Source organism: Gasterosteus aculeatus, chromosome 20 (assembly GCF_964276395.1).
Source record: "Gasterosteus aculeatus chromosome 20, fGasAcu3.hap1.1, whole genome shotgun sequence".
Classification (NCBI taxonomy): Eukaryota; Metazoa; Chordata; class Actinopteri; order Perciformes; family Gasterosteidae; genus Gasterosteus; species Gasterosteus aculeatus.
This window is the reverse complement of record NC_135707.1, coordinates 2,133,710-2,152,008: the sequence shown is the minus strand read 5'-3', so window position 1 is coordinate 2,152,008 and position 18,299 is coordinate 2,133,710. Positions and strand designations below refer to the sequence as shown.

The following is an 18,299-nucleotide window of genomic DNA, read 5'->3' as shown; positions in this document are numbered from 1 at the left end:
ACTCTGCAATGCTGGAATAACAATGTTAACTAGAATGTCATGATTATTTGTCTTGTTTTGATATTCTTGTGTTAAATTAAGAAGCATGGTTATCCACATTTTGTTACACAAATAAGAAGTATTTCAAATGAAAGAGCGTATGAACTGAAACTCACTTTCTTCAGCATCCTTATCAACCAAATCCAGCAGTCTCAGAGATGGATTCATCCTGCATTCCTGTCAATTCTTTCTTGGGAATATTATATTCACTGTAATATACATACAGGAGAATGAATGCAAAAGCATTTAAATACATTTGATTGATAGTGTATTACATACACGTGGCTCAAGCTTGGAATAACACAACAGTCCCACCCTGTTCACTGTTTCAAGATTCAACTTTAGTTTTAAACACTGCACTTTGACACCTTAATGTCATTTTAAATCGGCACGGATAAGTATTATAACTAAAGCCTGTTTATAAATTCATATTAAGAAGTTGAATGCATGTGATACTTGACTATTGCAGTGAAAAAATATTTGTCTGTTTTTGCACTTTCTCCATCCTCTCTCCTCTCCTGTCTCCTATCTACTGTCTCCTCCTCCTCTCTCCTACTGACTGTCTCCTCTCTCCAGTGTCTTTTTCCTCTCCTCTCCTCTCTACTCTCCCCTGTATCCTCTCTCCTCTCCTGTCTCCTCCTCTCCTCTCCTGTCTCCTCTCTCCTCCATCCTCCAGCCTGCCCGACTGCCCGACGAAAAAAATGTTGGCAAAACACCCCCTCCTCATCGCGCCGAGAAAAAAAATGGCGGACGAGCGCTAAATCCACACCAGAAACAAACACGCGCTACAGAGCGAGGTAAAACACCCTCGGATACGCCGAGCGACGTCGCGTTTCGGGCTGCGCTTCCGCGCCGAGCCGCGGTCGTCCCCGGGCCGCCCGCCCCGCGCGCGCGTGTGTGTGTGTGTGTGTGTGTGTGTGTGCCGGCGGGCTTCCCGCCCCGCCAATGCTAATGTTTATCTTTAAGGAGTCCGCGAGCTTAGCCAGCCACCTAGCACGCTAAGCTAGCATCCGCGAGGGGCGGCGGGCGCTCGTCGCCGTGTTGCCGCGCGGCCGCGAGTGTCGCTCCGGCGTTGCGCTCGCGGGGGTTTGTTCGTGTCGCGTGAGCTCGTGAATAAGTTGACGTAAACGTGTTGATGTAGCAGCGGGGAGGAGGGCGGCGGCGGGGGGGCGGGCGGGGAGGGTCCCGTGTGTCCGCGCCGTGTTTAGCGGACGGAGCTCAGCACTTTCCCGATAAGCGCGATGTCTTAGCGTGCAGATGGAAAACAACGGTGCGGCCGCAGCGGTTCCTGCCGCGCGGGTTAGATGAGACCACCAGCCGGGGAAGCAACGGGAGGAACCGGGGGGAACCGGGGGGGGGGACGACGACCTGGATGCAGATCTCACTGACGCCTCCTGTGACTTTCCCAGACGGAGAAGAGGAGCGGGGACCGGCCCGCTCTCTTTTTGGACCCCCCCCCCTCTCGGTGGAGGAAAAAGGCGCACTTCCACCGCACAGGGAATCACCCGGGAGGAGAAACCGCTGCTCAACGGTTATGAGGTTTTAAGGTAGGAGGCCGTTCATGGAACCCTTCACGCCGGGCTGGAATGAGATGAAATAGTTGGGTAACAACACTTTGTTGGGCACGTTTTTGTACATTATCTGCCACTGCCCTGCTGTGATTCCACCACCTCTGGAGGAAATCTGCGTTTTGGATCATGTGTATTTATTGTGTGTGTGTGTGTGTGTGTGTGTGTGTGTGTGTGTGTGTTAAAACGCCACGGTGGCCTGCGGGACCACAAATGCTTCCAAAACAAAAGGTTTATTTTCGATCGTGACAACTTCACAAGGCTCTTTTTTTGTGTGGCCTCCAGCGCCGGAGCCGCCTGTGTGTTGTGAGCTCGGCCTGCGTTGGAGCATGAGGAAGCCTGCGCCACAGAAAGGTAACAAGTGCCATTATGTTGTTTGCACAATGAACGACAAACGACAAGTGTTGTGCATTGTGTGCACCGACTGATCTCCCGTTCCATCTCCCTCGGCTCCTCCTCAGCCATAGAATGGAAAGAAGTCAGAAGGATCAAGCAAGCCCGGAGCGGACGTCCCTCTCGGGTGCTCTCTCAATACCAAGGTGAGTGAGTTTGGAGTGATTCTAACAGGTGAAAGTACCCGTGGTTTTACCTCAACCCCATCATCCCCAGCACCATATTTGCTGAAAAGGTGGATAAAAGATGTGGAGCTTTGTGCGTCTTTGCCATTGTGTGTTCGGGCTCAAAAAACATGGCTTTGTCAAATGCATGAAAAATAACATTCATGAAACTTTCTATCACCCCAAAATGCAAAGGCAGTTGTTACGTGATACATTAGGGGTGTAAAGATTCATTTTAACAACGATTCGACGATCGGTTAATTTAGTTCAGTTCGATTTGATTCGGTGACTTGAAATCGATTCAGTAACTTTACTGGACAGTGCAGGCAAAGTTTCTGAGATCTCTGTTGTTTCTTGAAAGGAAATCAGGTTTAAATTAATTATGGATATTATAAACAAGCAAACAACAATTAATGGAAAATGTATTAACCTTTTATTTGAATCAAGTGCCATTTTCAATGTAAACATTACACAATAATTACACAATGTTTGGATCAATTCACAGAACCCCGGATGTTCCACCTCATCGTAGGGTCGCACGTCTTTACAGATAAACTTGTTGCTGTGATGTTGAGTTTGGTGCTGGAGGCCTGAGGCGTCTGCAGAGCTGAGTTACCTGCTGCTGCTGCAGCGGTGACGCTGCTGGAGGTCCTGACTGTCGGCGTTGTTTAATCCCGCGGCGCCTTAGTAGACGGCCGGAAAGATTCCTCGTGTTTCCGTGTTTTTTTTATTCGGCTTCTACATATATTCTACAAACAGCGAGCGACTTATTTAGAACACCTCCGTGTTTGCAAAAGACAAAATGTTTCCACGCGCTGGATCGATGAGTTGGTTTGTAAATGTCTCGCTCGCAGTCGTCTCCTCCACGCTGTGTTTTGTTGTTGTTCAGAGTTTCTCGCGGCTGCCGCTGCGTCCTGATGACGTCACAGACAGGCAGACTGAATCCAGTAACGTGTCTAAAGTGCTAAAAAAAAAATTAAAAAAACACGCATCCACACCGTTTTTGTACTGAAATCCAATGTGCAGTTTCCAATCATCGATACAAATTGTACCATTTCAATCGATTTGTAATCGATATATGTCGTCCGGAATGCCAATTTGCGGAGCACAGATCGATTCAGTTGGATCGCAGGAATATTAATCGATTAATCGATTCAGTGGATGAATCGTTACACCTCTATGATATATATATTCTCCTGCAGGGCTTTTCAGTTGGGACAAATACCTGAAGGAGACGGGTGCCGTTGCTGCACCTTCTGCTTGTTTCAGACAGGTGAGCGGGATGCGCAGGTCCTCCTACCTGTCTAAAGCAATGCTACTCGTAAGCTTCTTGAATTCTCTCCCCGCTGCTGACACCGCTCGCCGACTCACACTCGTCTGTCGTCACCACCTAGAGCCTCGCGCCTCCGCTCAACGAGTTCAAGGCGGGGATGAAGCTGGAGGCCCTGGACCCGCGGAACACCACGTCCACCTGCATCGCCACGGTGGTGGGCCTGACGGGCTCGCGGCTGCGCCTGCGCCTGGACGGGTCGGACAACAAGAACGACTTCTGGCGCCTGGTGGACTCCTCGGAGATCCAGCCGATAGGCAACTGTGAGAAGAACGGGGGCATGCTGCAGCCGCCGCTCGGTGAGGACGCACGGGGGGGGGGGACACATCGGGTTTTATTCACTCACCTGCTAATTATTCTCTTGATTCATCATGCGGTCTCCACGGTAAATTATTGAGAAAGCTCATCAGAATTTCTTGTTTTGTAGTTTTGCCGTGATCGTTCTCCACCGCCACGTTCATCAAAGCTGTTTCAAGCCCGCCGCGTGTTTCTGCGTCTCTACGCGCACCGTCGTGTCGACGCGCTCGTTTCAATTCATGCTTCTGAAAGTCGCGCGTGTGTTGCAGAGGGATTCACCTCCAGAACAACAGGCGGAGTGACGTGTTTTGCTGAAGACGACCTAGAGAGTCACGTCTATTTATTTATCTATTTATTTATTGCATCGCCGCTGCTGCTTTTCATCGCGGACACGTTTGTCCCGTATTTTCCTCCACAACTTTGTTCCCCTCGACCGGCAAGCCGGCGTCTGCGGAGATCTCCCCCCGTGAATCAGAGGCCATGCGCGCGTCCTCATAGTCCGCCAATGACGGCTCGTATAAGCATATTTACGCATTTCTTGAGACAAAAGTTCTTCAATGTGCTCCGTTCTCTCGTAAACATTCTTCGTTTTAATAATGGCGGTATCGGGTTATGAAAGCGGAAATGTGAGACTCCGTAAAGGACGTAGTTAGCGGACCAATCGCAGCCTGGTGCGCTGCGGTGGACGCACGCAAGGAGGTGTGAAAGGACACGCGAGGGGCTCCTGCGTCTGCGCAGAAGCATAAACTAGGCTTTGCTTTTGACAACAATTGCCCTTTTCTTCAGGTTTCCGTCTCAACGCGTCGTCTTGGCCGATGTTCCTTCTGAAAACGCTAAATGGAGCGGAGATGGCTCCCTCTCGCATCTTCCACAAGGTACCTGGACGAGTCTCGCAAGCTGGACACACTCGTATGAGCTGCTTGCTGTCCCATGTCAGGCCTCTAGTCGTTGTAGCGTCATACCAGAGGTCACTGCTCTGCTCTCCTGGAACAAGTCGACGCGCCGATCCACAACTTCACACCGCCTGACGCTCCTCCTCCTTTGGTTCCACGTTCCCCCAGCAGGAGCCTCCCGCCCCGGAGCAGAACTCCTTCCAGCTGGGCATGAAGCTGGAGGCGGTGGACCGCAAGAATCCCCATTTCATCTGCCCGGCCACAGTCGGCGCGCTGCGCGGCGTGGAGGTGCTGGTCACCTTCGACGGTTGGCGAGGAGCCTTCGACTACTACTGCCGCTACGACTCGCGCGACATCTTCCCCGTCGGCTGGTGCACGCTCACCGGGGACAACCTGCAGCCGCCCGGCGCCAAAGGTACGCGCCTCGGCCCGGGTTAGACTTTAAACCGTCCACCAGCTCGGGCCTTTCACTTATTTTCCTGGTTGGACGTCTTTTCAGGGGGTTAGAATAGTGTAAAATGTAGGTGCAGTTTAATAAATAATGAACTAAATTTAAAGGGCTTTAACATCTGAGTGTACACACAGATTACGCTATGTTACATAGTATTTTATATTTGGTATGTTGTACCCACATTGTACTAATTGGAGCCACCACTAATCCTCAACGAAACTGTGACTTTCATCTAGTTGGTTTGTGTTAAACTCTCTGGATGCTGCTGTTATTTGTCCTCCTGTTTCTTCACATCGATGTGTCGATGGAAAGGAAATCCAGTCCTTATAAGAACTTCTTGTTATACGTGTGTTGGGACGAGCTTTTTCCTGCTTTGCCTTTAAATAGAACAAATGAGGATTTGTCATTAACATCCGCAGTATTACTGATTTGTTTGGTGCAACAAGTGTTACATCATCCGCCCGAGGTCGTCGTCAGTCGATCAAGTCATCAACATGAGTTTGCTGTTTTTACTCCCGGATGGCGACGCGACCTGCGTCTGGTTTCTCAGCATGGGGGGGACACAGAGGAAGATCTTTGTTATACGGGAAACACGAATGGAAGGAGTGAAGAAAAAAGGTCAGCTGCGCTCCTCCGTTAGAGCCACGAGGGAAGGCGGGACGGGGGGGCCGGCACCTCCTGCCTCTGGAGCCCGCTAGAGTTTCATGAAGGCCTGGCACTCCCCCAGCTGGCAGAGTGGGGCCTGGACGTGGTTGGAACGAGCCCGGGCGCCCCCTCCACGGGCCCCCTCGTAGCCCCCCCCCCCCACGGCTAACAGGGTCCGCGAAGCGAGCGAAGGGGACCGAGGCGAAGAGATGAGGCAGACGTATGCTGCTGGAAGAGGACTGTTTACATTGCCAGCAGATGGTGGGAGGAAATAGAAAGAGAGGAGGAGCCACGGGGAGGACGGGGGAGGACGGGGGGAGGACAGGGTGGGAGGACAGGGTGAATCCGAGGACAGCTGTGCAGACAAACGCGCGCTTTTCACGTTGGTTTGAGCACCAGAGGTGAGTAGCGATGAGGGAAGCAAGCGGAGCGCCGGATTAAAAGCTCGTGGGAAGTTGTCTCCCCCTGTAACTCGACGCTGCCGCTGGTGGCTTTTTGAACTCGATGAACTCGGAGCAGAGACGGGATCGGGGGAGGGGGGGGGGGAAGGGGGTGGGGGGGCGGTTGCTCGTTACGCTGTTTGCTTGTCTTTAAACCTTCTAAACATATTATGCATTCATGCGTTGCATTGATTGGTGCGAATGTGTGTTTACTAAATACAGACCTGTGTTCATGAATGTGGCTGCTCCGGTCGTAAATCTGTCCACAGTAGATTCCACATTAATACCAGCGCATTGTTTATTGTGTGTGTGTGTGTGTGTGTGCGTGGAGCTGCAGGTGCACGTGAAGCCACATGACCTGGATACACGGTGCTTCTTCCTTCTGTGCTTTTGTTTTTTCTCGCACACATTCCTGGAGGATAATCCCGCTGCGTCGGCTCCCGTGAAGGACGCAGCTCCTCCTGGTTATTTTCTTGGATTTGACGTGGGGGGGAGGAGGGAGGGAGGGGGTTTCCCATGTGCATGTTCCCTCAGTGGGGCCACGTGGTTTCTGAGAGGCACAGTTGGTGGAGGTCACGCGTTTCTTCTTTCTTCCTTCAGCTCTTTCGTCGATACGCGTCCCGGTTTAATCTGGCAGTGTCCCGCCTTCTTGATTCATCGCTGGACTGATGGATGTCTGTCCCTGCTCCTCGTGTCCTCCGGCTTCTCTTAGTGTTGTTAGCTGAGCTTTTATCTCCTCAAGCTTTCGGACATCAGTCTCTTGTGCTTTGAGCAACGGACGCCGCATTCCATTCCCCTCGTTTGCTTTGACAAATTCCCTCCACAATAGAAGCGTATGTGTGATGCACGAGTTGATTCATCAGAGACGCCGCGGCGCAGAGGAAGAGCTGCGTGACCTCGTTGAAATGCGGGACCGAACCCTTTGAGGACACAAACCGTGTCATTCACATTATACAACCACAACAGCGGGCAAAGGCTGTGAAATGTGACTGTGTGGGGGGGGGGGGGGGGGGGGTCTGGAGCGTTTAACTAACTCTTCTGTCGCCGCATCTTTGCCCGTGCAGTAGCGCCGCCCAGGAGCCTCGCGGCGCCGACCGACGGCAGCGTGGACAGAGCGGCCATGCACCCGGCGCCCGCGGTGGGCCGGCCGCCGGGCCAGAGAGGACGGAAGCCCGGCCGCAGGAAAGCCAAGGGGACGGGCCTGTGGAACCAGAAGGGCTCGGCGGGGGGAGCGCACGGCGGCCCGCCGGGCAAAGCGCTGGAGCCCATCAAGGTCCCCAAGAAACGAGGGCCCAAGCCCGGCAGCAGGGTAGGAATCGACCGGTTCGGACACCTCCGGGGGGGGCTTCAAATAAGAACATATTTGAACGTTGGCCAGCCACGCTGACGATTGATGGTACGATCCGCGGTGAAAAGGGGTCATTTTCCCCAAAGTCACACTTCTTTTTGCTCCGAGCAGAGCAGTCGCCCCCTGCTGGCTCCTAAAGAGAAAAGCAAGCACTTTTTCATAAGCATTCTTTGCTGGTTAAAGCTAAAATATTAATTCTACAGATAGTTTTTCCTACCAAAGTAATCTGTGAATTATCCAGAAAACAATCCAATGTAGGACTTTTCCGCTGTTGAATCTCGTCCGCGCCGTGAAGCAGAAGCGCCACCTAGAAGCGTTCCGCCACTTGATCCGCCGTCTCCTCCGCTCTTGGTTTGCAGCAGTTGGGCTGGGCGAAGCGGGCCGGCTGGCTGGAGGGCGCCATGGCGGGTCCAGGACGGCCGGCGACGGGCCCGGGGCGGACCCGGGGCAGGTTGCCCGCCAACTGGACACACGGCTTAGCTCTGCAGCAAAACCAGACTCAGTCAGAACCGATCAAGGTCCCAAAGAAAAGAGGCCCCAAGCCCGGCAGCAAGGTAGCTACAGCACATCACATCATTCGTCACGTTTGCCACATCCTGCTCTGGTATTTAATACCGATCAATTGGACCGGAGGACACCTTAAGAGAATAAGTCTGTGTGGGAATGTATCATGTTGCACCGTTTAGAAATAACTGGCAACGCTTAAACCTGAACATAAGCAGCCGAGGCCAAAAAATAAATGAACATTACATGTCATCTCAATTACCGGAGGCTGTGATCTTTGCCTCGGTGGATGACGTTTGATGGTGTTTTTTAATAGAGGTGGATTGAGCTGGTTTCCATTTAGGCACCAACAATTATCAAAACACAACTTTTCGACAATGAACGTAGGCGGGCGAACCTTAAAAGATGAAGATTCATGGAAACGCTTTACGCAGATGAATGGATTTTCTCTTGTTTACTGATCTACAGGGTTTCCCTAGTGGACTCCTGGTCTCCTGATGGTTACAGAGCACAAAGGTTTCTGAATGTGCATGTTTGTCTTTTCCAGAGAAAACCCCGCGTGGCGGCCAATCCTGTCCCCACGTCTCCGACCAGCAGCACCCCGGAGCCCGACACCAGCACGGTGCCCACGGACAACGCCACCATCCCCAGTTCTGCCCTGCAGGCCCCCACAGGTACCCACATAACGGACCCTTGTATTTGACTTGACCCGGCCTTCAGTACTGACCTTTCTGCTTGCTGCCCACTAGTTTGTGTGTATTTAAATAAGCACGCCAAGGTGGGACCCCGTTTGGACCAGCGGCGGGTCCAGCAGCTGCCGGACCACTTCGGCCCCGGCCGGGCCTCCTCGGTGCTCCAGCAGTGCGTTCAGGCGTGCGTGGACTCCGCCCACAACCAGGGCGCCGTCTTCTCCTGCCTCAAGTCCGGACAGGGAGGCGAAGTCATATCAGGTGGGGATTAAACAGCCGCGTTGCTTCGTTGTCTCCCCGCAATTTCCCCCCCACGAAACCCCAAGGCAGAATTTGATTGTCTTGTTCTTGTTTTCCTCGTCCAGCCTTCTTCGACAAGCAGCAGCACACCTTGACCCTGCCGACAGTCAGCAGCGTCACGTACGTCCTGCGCTTCCTGGAGAAGCTCTGCCACAACCTGCACTGCGACCCCCTCTTCGGCAGCCAGCCTGTCGCCGGAGGAGTTGCGTTACACACACAGGCTGCAGGTCGGTGGCGCCGCGCTCCGCTTTCACCCGCACCGCTGCGTCGTAAAAAGGCAGAATATTTGATTCGCGGCAGTTACGCTGGGATGCTTCTCCCTACCGATGCACTCAAATGTAGCATAATGTGGTACAATGTAAGAATGGACATAAATGTTACCAGAAAGGTTCCCTGCGGCACAATGCCATCGTGTCTGCCTTACTGCTGTGAGTTGAGAGTGTCTTTGTCGGAGGGGAGGAAAGAATTGCATGAAGTACATGTCTCCCCTGTGGACGGAACGTCTTTGGCAGAGAGAAGAGGTTTTGGAGACGGCCTGTCGACCGGCGCCAAGCGCTTCCTCAAAGATTACAACGGCGCAGCTCCTCAGAAACTGTCCAAAGGGTCCCGGCTCTCCACTGATGGTACGTTGCTTTTAGGATTCAGGTCCTTCTTGTTCTTTCTTTAGAATTTAATTTAATTATAATATAATTTAATATGAACACTTTGAATCCCACAGTAAGACGTTGCGTCTCCCATATATACACACATATGTGTGTATGTGTATGTATATATGTATGTATATATATATATATTTGTAAGAAGGTACGGAAGGTGCCAACATCTCACTCTACCTACTTTATGCATCGGCGGATCAATGTTCATTTTACTTGTGAGTTAAAAAATGATTTTCCTGATGAAAGAAGCGTTCCACTCGTGTAAATAGCATTTGATTTATATAATTTTTTATGTATGTATTCAATACTAAGTTGTCCAGTAAAGCCACACGTAATCATATGAAGGAGAAGCTCTTGGCTGAGGACAGGAGGTTAATCGTTTAATCATCTTTCAATTTCCTTACATTTTAATTAAGTTAATGGAATAGTTTTATGTTAAAGGGTAATATCCATTTTAATGGAAGACCAGAAAACACACTTCAGTCTAAAGGGTTTCTAGCCTTTAAATATGTGATTAGATTAAGTCACTAAGGGCTTTTAACAACACATTACATAGTAACTCGATACAATGAAATACATTTTTAACTCTTAACTATGTAAATTAGAATTATTGCATATCGGAGTGCTCATTACAATTAGTGGCTGTTGTACTTTTTAATGGACACATTTATGTGTTCGTATGTTTTGTGCTCATCCAGACGACCGAGTTAATCCTTTTAACTTTTTATATTTAAATGCAGCACTTACAGTCACTCCATGCTGACGGGTTGTAGATCCCAGTCGATGATGATCCTGACACGTCTCATCCATTGACCTTCCTTCCAGCATTCTATGAATGAAACCTCCTTTCAGAGAGAACAACCATTAAGCGCTGAAACCAGATTCAACATTTCCCACAGCGCCATCACCAGGAAGGTGTTTGTTTAGTTACTAAAACATATCTCTAAAAGTTTGCTTGGGAAACGTGGATTCAAGACGTGGCGGTAATTGAGTATTGTTAGTTTTTATGTGTAGTTCCACCGTTGGGGGTCTTTGTATTCCGGGTGTCCGGTGGAGCCGGTGGATCCGTTTTCAGTCGGCCGTCACAATGTTCGCGTCCTCGCCGCTGCCGCTTCCCTCGTGTCGTGGTGGGCAGACACCGAGTCTTCTACGTCTACGTCATGTGTCCCCCAGGCGAGTCCCCCGTGGAGGACACTGTCGCCGCGTCGGAGCACTTCAAGAAGAGCCCTCTGTCTCCGAACCGCTCGCTCCAAAGCGCCGGCCTGCCGTCTCCCTCCAAGCTGCTGCACCACAACAGCTCCACAGGTGGGAGGGCTTCAGCGAGCCAGCAGCGATGCATCTGAGATGTCCCATTCTGTTGTATCCTACAAGATGAATAACGCCTTTTAGATTTAAAGCTCTCCGACAGCTTCTTTTTTGGAATAACTCGTAGTAACATGGAATACTTTTTATTATGTTATTTGGGTATTTAGATCTCAGGTGCATTCGGGTATGTTGGTGAATTAATGGACTTCGACGTCTTCTTTCAGGCAGTTTCCGGGGGAGCCCGAGGCCGAGCGGTCAGGACCCCAACCTGTGGACAGTGGAGGAAGTCGTGAAGTATATCAGAGACATCGACCCAGTGCTCGCCCCCCACGCTGACCTTTTCAGAAAACACGTATGCATGTACTCTATTTTATAAATAACTATACGTGTGTGTGTGTGTGTTTTAGTAAACATTTTAACTCTCTTTGTCCCGCCCCCTCTGCCTCAGGAGATTGACGGTAAAGCCCTCCTGTTGCTGCGCAGCGACATGATGATGAAATACATGGGCCTGAAGCTCGGCCCCGCCCTCAAACTCACCTTCCACATCGACAAGCTCAAGCGGGCCTGAGGGGGGGGGGGTCAGCCGACCAGCCGCGATCCTTCCAAAGGACCGAGCTCCGCCCCCCCACCGTCCTGATCCAGGATCAGCGTACCGACCATTTACATGTAGCATCATGCGTCAGACCTCCACAGGTGGTATTGCATACCCTCGTCCTGACCTCATCCAATGAGGGTTTCTTATTTTTGTGTAGCACAATCCAGCCCCAAGGCAGCATGGGATACGTAGGACGACCCACTTGTACGTCATCGGTTTTGCATTTCAGTATAACTTGAAGAGCCCCGCGGCTATTTTAACTATAAGAGGCTTTTTTTGGGGGGCCGGCTTTTATTAGGTTACATTTATTCTGTACATTTCATATTTTCTACTTGATGGATTTATGGACTTGTATTTTTAAACGGTTTGTGCGGGATCTGCCCTGAAGAGAAGAAAACACTACATGCATCTCAATACTTGGGATGCCGCTGGTTAACGTCTCCGTGTGAGGCTCTCAAAACCACAACAGCATTAATCATAGGGGGATTTTTATAAAGGGATGCGGATACGGACTCAAATAGCCGGATCAGGTGACAATCTGCGGATCTATTATTAGATACCATTATTCTAATAAATCATATTTCTGTACATTTATGTCTTCTGTATTTATTTGTTATTATTTTTTACAAAGTTTGGAAAGTAATGTGGAAGCCTGGTGTTGCCTTAAGAAAACCAATGATCCCAATGACTCCCACACACACGGACGCACCAAATGCAGCGCTGGCATCCGATCTGCAGACACACAAACCGGCTCGTTGGCGTCCGTATCGCCGCCGGGTTACGACGGCGCATCCCTAGTTTTATGAAAATACTGCCAATCTGTTTCCTTATTCTTATTCTGGATGTTGTTTACATGTTTTGTCTTTGTACTTTTTTTAATTTTTATACTATATTAGAGCTCCGACCTTGAGAGCACTATCGTACTTTACATTGTTCAATAAATATATAATGAGTCAAGTGTTGGTTTATAGTCCTTATTTCTTCTGCCGCAATTTCTAGTTACACCTGGTTTACACAATATTGTTTTGTTCACTTTTCTTTGGCACAATATTCTTCTTAATTGACCTTTTGATACACATTACATGCCACATCGTCGTGTAGTCGCAGTCGTCCACCAGCAGGGGGCAGTGCTGCAGCTGTAATGCCCCCTTGCTGTTTCTCCTTGGGCCTCAACTCACGTGCACCACGTGCACCCGCATGGGCGGTCACATCTCCATCTGTCACACGCAGCATGATCATCTGATATTTTTACACCACGTAGTTATTCATATGTTTGTGCTTCGTTCTCCGTCTTTCCGTGCAGTTATTGCACATATTCCCCCCCCATTGGAAGGCGCTCTTGATGGATCGCTGTTTGTGGTGAACGTCGCTGTCAGCACGTCACTGAGCCATCAGGCTTGTGGGTAAAAAAAAAAAATGACTTGTGTCTACTGAAGCAACTTGGCACAAGACAAAAAAACGACCACATCCTCTGAGTGAAAACAGCAAAACACGTCGCGAACAGTGACCCAACCCACAGACTCCAACCGACTGGATGAGTATGAATGCATTTTTCTGTGTGCAAGCATATGACTGACACACACACACACACACAATCTGTGCTGTGTTTGTGTGTTCTGCTCAGGCACATGTGACAAGCTCGCAGCTCATGCCTGTGCTTGTTGATGTGTAATTGTAGACAAACTGTTGTGCTATTTATAGATATAACAGCTCCTTGTCCTGCATATTGTGCTTACGAAGGTTGTGAAGCGAGTTCTTACTTCATCGGCCAACTCCACAGCGTGCTCGTCTTTTTCTATCAGGCGCCCGCTCTCATGTGGCGCCTCTGAGGTTGAATATTCAATATGCCTGCCTGTGTTCTGTGAACGCACACAAGCAGCATCTCTTTGTTGTCATGACATACGGGTTCATCGGGTCTTGTTGGGGGAATTCTGCTCTTGATATTTACCAACAACGCAGTGCTCATCCGCTGTCTTTACGCTAACAGCAAAACAAACAGTCAGGCACTTTCAGTATGAATGGAAGGAAGTTTTGTGGGCTTCAAGATCAGTCATAACTGCGAGAAATGAAAAAAAAATTGGCTTTCGGTCTCCGGTGAGCGCGTAGAAATACCGTCATTTGTGCAGAAACGAGTCGAGTGTTTCACTTCCTTCCGATCCCAGAACAGCCGGCATGCCTTGTGGGCGACCGTCCTGCTGGCCTTAGATGTTGTGGTTGGATTTTAAACTGTACTGCTGTGAGTGCCACACATTCTTAATGAGGCACGGGAAAGGAAAATGTGATCACACCTCTAAAGAACCCAAAGTTGTGTCGCTAAATACAATCTTTGGCCAAAAATCAGCTCGCTCGTCCCCGGTGACTTTTGTTGTGGAGGTGATATCTGCTCGTGCCGCCCAGTTAATTTCAGGATTTTCCTACAATGGAAATGTTGGTCACATGGCAGCGTGGGTATTGTCTATCGGGGAGTTCAAATAAGGAAATAGAATGCATCGATATCACAAACACCCACAGTAAAACAACAAATAAATAGGTGGTTATGACATGCATATGTTAGCATTTACACGTTGACATTTCCGTAGACGCAGATTCTAACAGCAGGATAACACAAAGCCCAACGAGAACGGCTCTGTTGTATTAATTCCTCCCCCGGCCTGCAGCCTGCTACTCTGTCTCCGGTAGCGTGTGCTTGCCACTGTCACCAGATTAGCAGGCAGGCTTAAACCCTGCTCAAAGACACGGTGTACAGAACATTGCCTGTGCTAATACCGTTTCCCTCTACTCCAACCCCACCGACCACTTTAAACCACCACCAGTCCAATAAGATCAGCAGTACTAGAGGTGAACGCGATAATATGGCCTTCTACTGTGAAGCTTGTAATGGGTCGTGTCAAGTTGGAAATGCTTGCTATATCATTAGAGTGTGTAACGTTACACAAGAGTTGCTGTTGAATGTTTTGGTCTCCTTGCAATAAGCTCGGCAGGTTGTGACACATCCGACTGCAATAAGGGAGTCGCAGCGGTAATTCAAGCTTATTTCTGTCGGAATCAGTTTGAATTACACAATTGAAAAAGGGATCCTTTCAATCTGGTAATCCCTGCTTTTAAAAAGATAACAAATAAGAAAACCAACATTTTGCACAACTGTTGCGAAAGCGCCGCCTTGTTTTGGCTCGACGGTGCGAATCGCACTTAAATATTTACCAGCGTTGGACGTTGTTGGGACGGTTGTTGGGACGGTTGTTGGGACGGTTGTTGGGACGGTTGTTGGGACGGTTGTTGGACGGTTGTTGGACGGTTGTTGGACGTTGTTGGGACGGTTGTTGGACGTTGTTGGGACGGTTGTTGGGACGTTGTTGGGACGTTGTTGGGACGTTGTTGGGCGTTGTTGGGACGTTGTTGGGACGTTGTTGGGACGTTGTTGGGCGTTGTTGGGACGTTGTTGGGACGGTTGTTGGGACGTTGTTGGACGTTGTTGGGACGTTGTTGGGACGTTGTTGGGACGTTGTTGGACGTTGTTGGACGTTGTTGGACGTTGTTGGGACGTTGTTGGACGTTGTTGGGACGTTGTTGGGACGGTTGTTGGGCGATGTTGGGACGGTTGTTGGAACGTTGTTGGGACGTTGTTGGGACGTTGTTGGGACGTTGTTGGGACGTTGTTGGGACGTTGTTGGACGTTGTTGGACGTTGTTGGACGTTGTTGGACGTTGTTGGGACGTTGTTGGACGTTGTTGGACGTTGTTGGACGTTGTTGGGACGTTGTTGGGACGGTTGTTGGGCGATGTTGGGACGGTTGTTGGAACGTTGTTGGGACGTTGTTGGGACGTTGTTGGAACGTTGTTGGAACGTTGTTGGGACGTTGTTGGACGTTGTTGGACGTTGTTGGGACGTTGTTGGGACGGTTGTTGGGCGATGTTGGGACGGTTGTTGGAACGTTGTTGGGACGTTGTTGGGACGTTGTTGGAACGTTGTTGGGACGTTGTTGGGACGTTGTTGGACGTTGTTGGGACACCTCGGTGTGTTTGAGCCGGCTGACAGAGGTGTCAGCTGTGTGCAGGAACATCAATTATTAACACCCCCCCCTCCTCCTACTTCAAAGAGCTGGCAAACCATTCAACCCCAGATTTGGGGAGTGTGTGCGTGGGGGGGGGGGGTGAAGGGGAAGTTGCTGGTCACCAGGCAACCTCAGTGTCACCTGCCCCGACATGCCGAAATCAACTAACCTCCGGGGGCTGCGTTTAAAAGCGCCCCCCCCAGCAGGATACGTATGGAAAACAAAACAATTACGGAGAGAAAGCTAAACTGTGTGCGTCTGGGAGGGAGGTGTGATGTGATTATGTTGCCCCCCCCCCATGTGAGAAAGAGGAAAGGTTTTGTTGCCTCACAAGCAGAACTACTCAAATGCCCGAGAGCAGAATCCAACAGCGGATGTTTCCCACAGCGTGTTGCGTTGAAAGGTGTGTAGTATGTGTGTGTAGCGGGGGGGGGGGGGGCATGTCAGGTGAAGATGCACGGTGACTGTTCAGCTAGAAAATCAGGAAGTTTGGCTTAAGCAACACGTCCAGTCGACCGAATGAACCCTGCACCCCCCCCCCCCCGAGGGATCTGTTGTTTGTTTTCCCTCTGCCAGCAAACACACACACACACACACACACACACACAGCTTCAGATAAAACATGCAGGAAAAACCTTGAAAACCTTCTTGCAGACATGTTCAAACATGTGTCCTTCACACAAAGAGAAACATGCCTCTTGTTGTCAATAAATAACTCGTCTCAAGTCGTCTTCTCACTTTCTCTGCTGTCCACCGTCTCTTTTGGAATCCGATGAAAGAGACAATGAGACATTTACGGTGCGTCTTCATCCGTTACTCATTTCTGGGGGTAAATCCAGCAGTCTGAGGATCACAGCGACCCCACGCGACCCAATAAAATCTTCCACCTGACTCCGCGCTGATACCCCGGTGTCCCAGTGAGCCTGTTTGATCAGGCTGTGTGCCGACGCCGTGATAGTGCATGTGTGCGTGTGTGCGTGCGCACGTGAAGTCCTGGCCATGCGTGACAACAGCAAATGACCACCTATCCGTCAGCGGCGCTTTAGCCTGAGATTACCATGAGCTCCGGCTTGGCACCAGCTGGGCCCAAAGCCTGCAGAAATGAGAGCTACCACACTCAATGCATAGACTTGAATGGGTGGGGGGGGGGGGGGGGGCACTGGATTGCATTTAACATACCTTGTGTGATGTGTACTGAAGGGTTTTCAATGGACTCGTAAAACGGTCGTGGGGGAAAACCCAGTTTAGATTTGCCGGAGGACTAAAACTAAAAGCTAACAGGAGAGATCCTCCTCCCCCCTCCCCCCCCCCCCCTCGAGAGTTCCCCTTTGCTGGTCTGCCTCTCCATCAGAATGTGGTCTCTGACTTATATTGAGAAAAATCAGCAAGCCGCCACAGGAAGACGGCGCGCTGCACTGAGCCGTTGCCGTGGGTGGGCCCGAAGAAACGAGAGCGTCAAGAGAGGAAGAGAAGCAACTGCAAACCGTCTCCGAGGGTCCCGCCCTGCTCGGCATGCGTCTAGACCGCCGCCCCCCTTCCCCCCGTGAGGCGGGGCGGGGCGGCAGTCACAACAAGGGCTCGGGAAAGCAAACAGCGCCGTTTAACCGTTCGCCCACGGAGTCGCAAACGAGGACCCAACCCCTGCATTTAAATCGGGGGCCCAAACAAGGAGCTCCCAGCGCAGCGTACAATTATGAGATATACGAGGAGACAGAAATCTGAGGGCCCCCCCTCCCTCCCCGTGTGCACCAGAACACCGGCCGCTACCGAGCACCGTGCCGAGGCCGGACGGCCCACCGATGGGCGTCAAGAACACACACGGGTTACTTGAGACTAGGGTGCATCGGGCCGCTTTGGGGAGGGGGGGTGGAAGGGGGGCAACAACTCTTCACTGAGGATTCATCAAACAAACAACGGTGTTCTCCTCCCTGAAGATGCCTTTGTGGACAATGGGAAAAGCCAGATGCAGCCATGACTTTCCCGACACGACCTCGATCAAGCGTTTTCACAGCCCGCAGGCACATGACCAAGCGCCCCCCCCCCAGAGAGGACCTCTTTACTACCCTCGTCTCACGTGAGGGTGATTATGAGGAGAATTGTTGGGGACCTTGGGCTCTTCTGAATTTGCATAAGTCACATGGTCGTTATTTAGAGCCGGTGGTCGGTGTCTCTGACCAGAGGCGTACGAGCGGTAAGTCAGCTAAACCCCCCCCCCCCCCCTACGTGAAGGTGAGCATTCTTTGGTCATATCCACCCCCCCCGACCGCACGCTTACATTACTCGTTACACACAAATGTTTGTGGTGCTGTAGAAACGGTTTGGTGAGGTAAGCCCACCGACCACGACAGCACATGTGATGACCCCGTTAGCGGTAGCGACGCGTTAGCAGCTCGTCTTTAGCTAACCAGCCGTATCTGCACGTCACGCGTGTTCTGAGATTGGCAGATTAGAGAAACCACGGGGGGAAATGCAGTAGAGTATATTGAAATATATGTTTGTTTTTGAGTTATTTCCCTCCCAGACGGGGGGAGGTCCTCCCCCCCCTCCCTCACCCGCGGGTTAACGCGGGCACGCAGCTCCCCGGTGCCTCGGGGGAACCACGGGTGCAATGAATGGAAAAGCAGGCCACGG

The 18,299-nt window shown here is 50.8% G+C and overlaps 1 protein-coding gene across 4 annotated transcripts; it reads left to right on the top strand.

Moving 5' to 3' along the window:
• The first annotated feature begins 566 nt into the window (after positions 1 to 566).
• On the top strand, positions 567 to 12,574 carry LOC120810387 (polycomb protein SCMH1). Of its 4 annotated transcripts, none has more exons than XM_078094472.1 (17): positions 567 to 836; positions 1,449 to 1,586; positions 1,893 to 1,961; positions 2,069 to 2,146; positions 3,367 to 3,437; positions 3,559 to 3,793; positions 4,578 to 4,666; positions 4,853 to 5,099; positions 7,285 to 7,529; positions 7,928 to 8,122; positions 8,620 to 8,746; positions 8,822 to 9,022; positions 9,127 to 9,288; positions 9,574 to 9,684; positions 10,891 to 11,022; positions 11,247 to 11,374; positions 11,471 to 12,574. In XM_078094472.1, the coding sequence occupies exons 3-17, from the start codon at positions 1,937 to 1,939 to the stop codon at positions 11,588 to 11,590; spliced, it is 2,166 nt and encodes a 721-aa protein (XP_077950598.1). In that variant the 5' UTR covers positions 567 to 836; positions 1,449 to 1,586; positions 1,893 to 1,936; the 3' UTR covers positions 11,591 to 12,574. The 4 variants fall into 4 exon arrangements, with proteins under 4 accessions (XP_077950598.1, XP_077950601.1, XP_077950600.1 ...); XM_078094475.1 differs by having other exon boundaries at positions 614 to 836; positions 4,856 to 5,099; positions 7,931 to 8,122; XM_078094474.1 differs by having other exon boundaries at positions 614 to 836; positions 4,856 to 5,099.
• Positions 12,575 to 18,299: the final 5,725 nt, after the last annotated feature.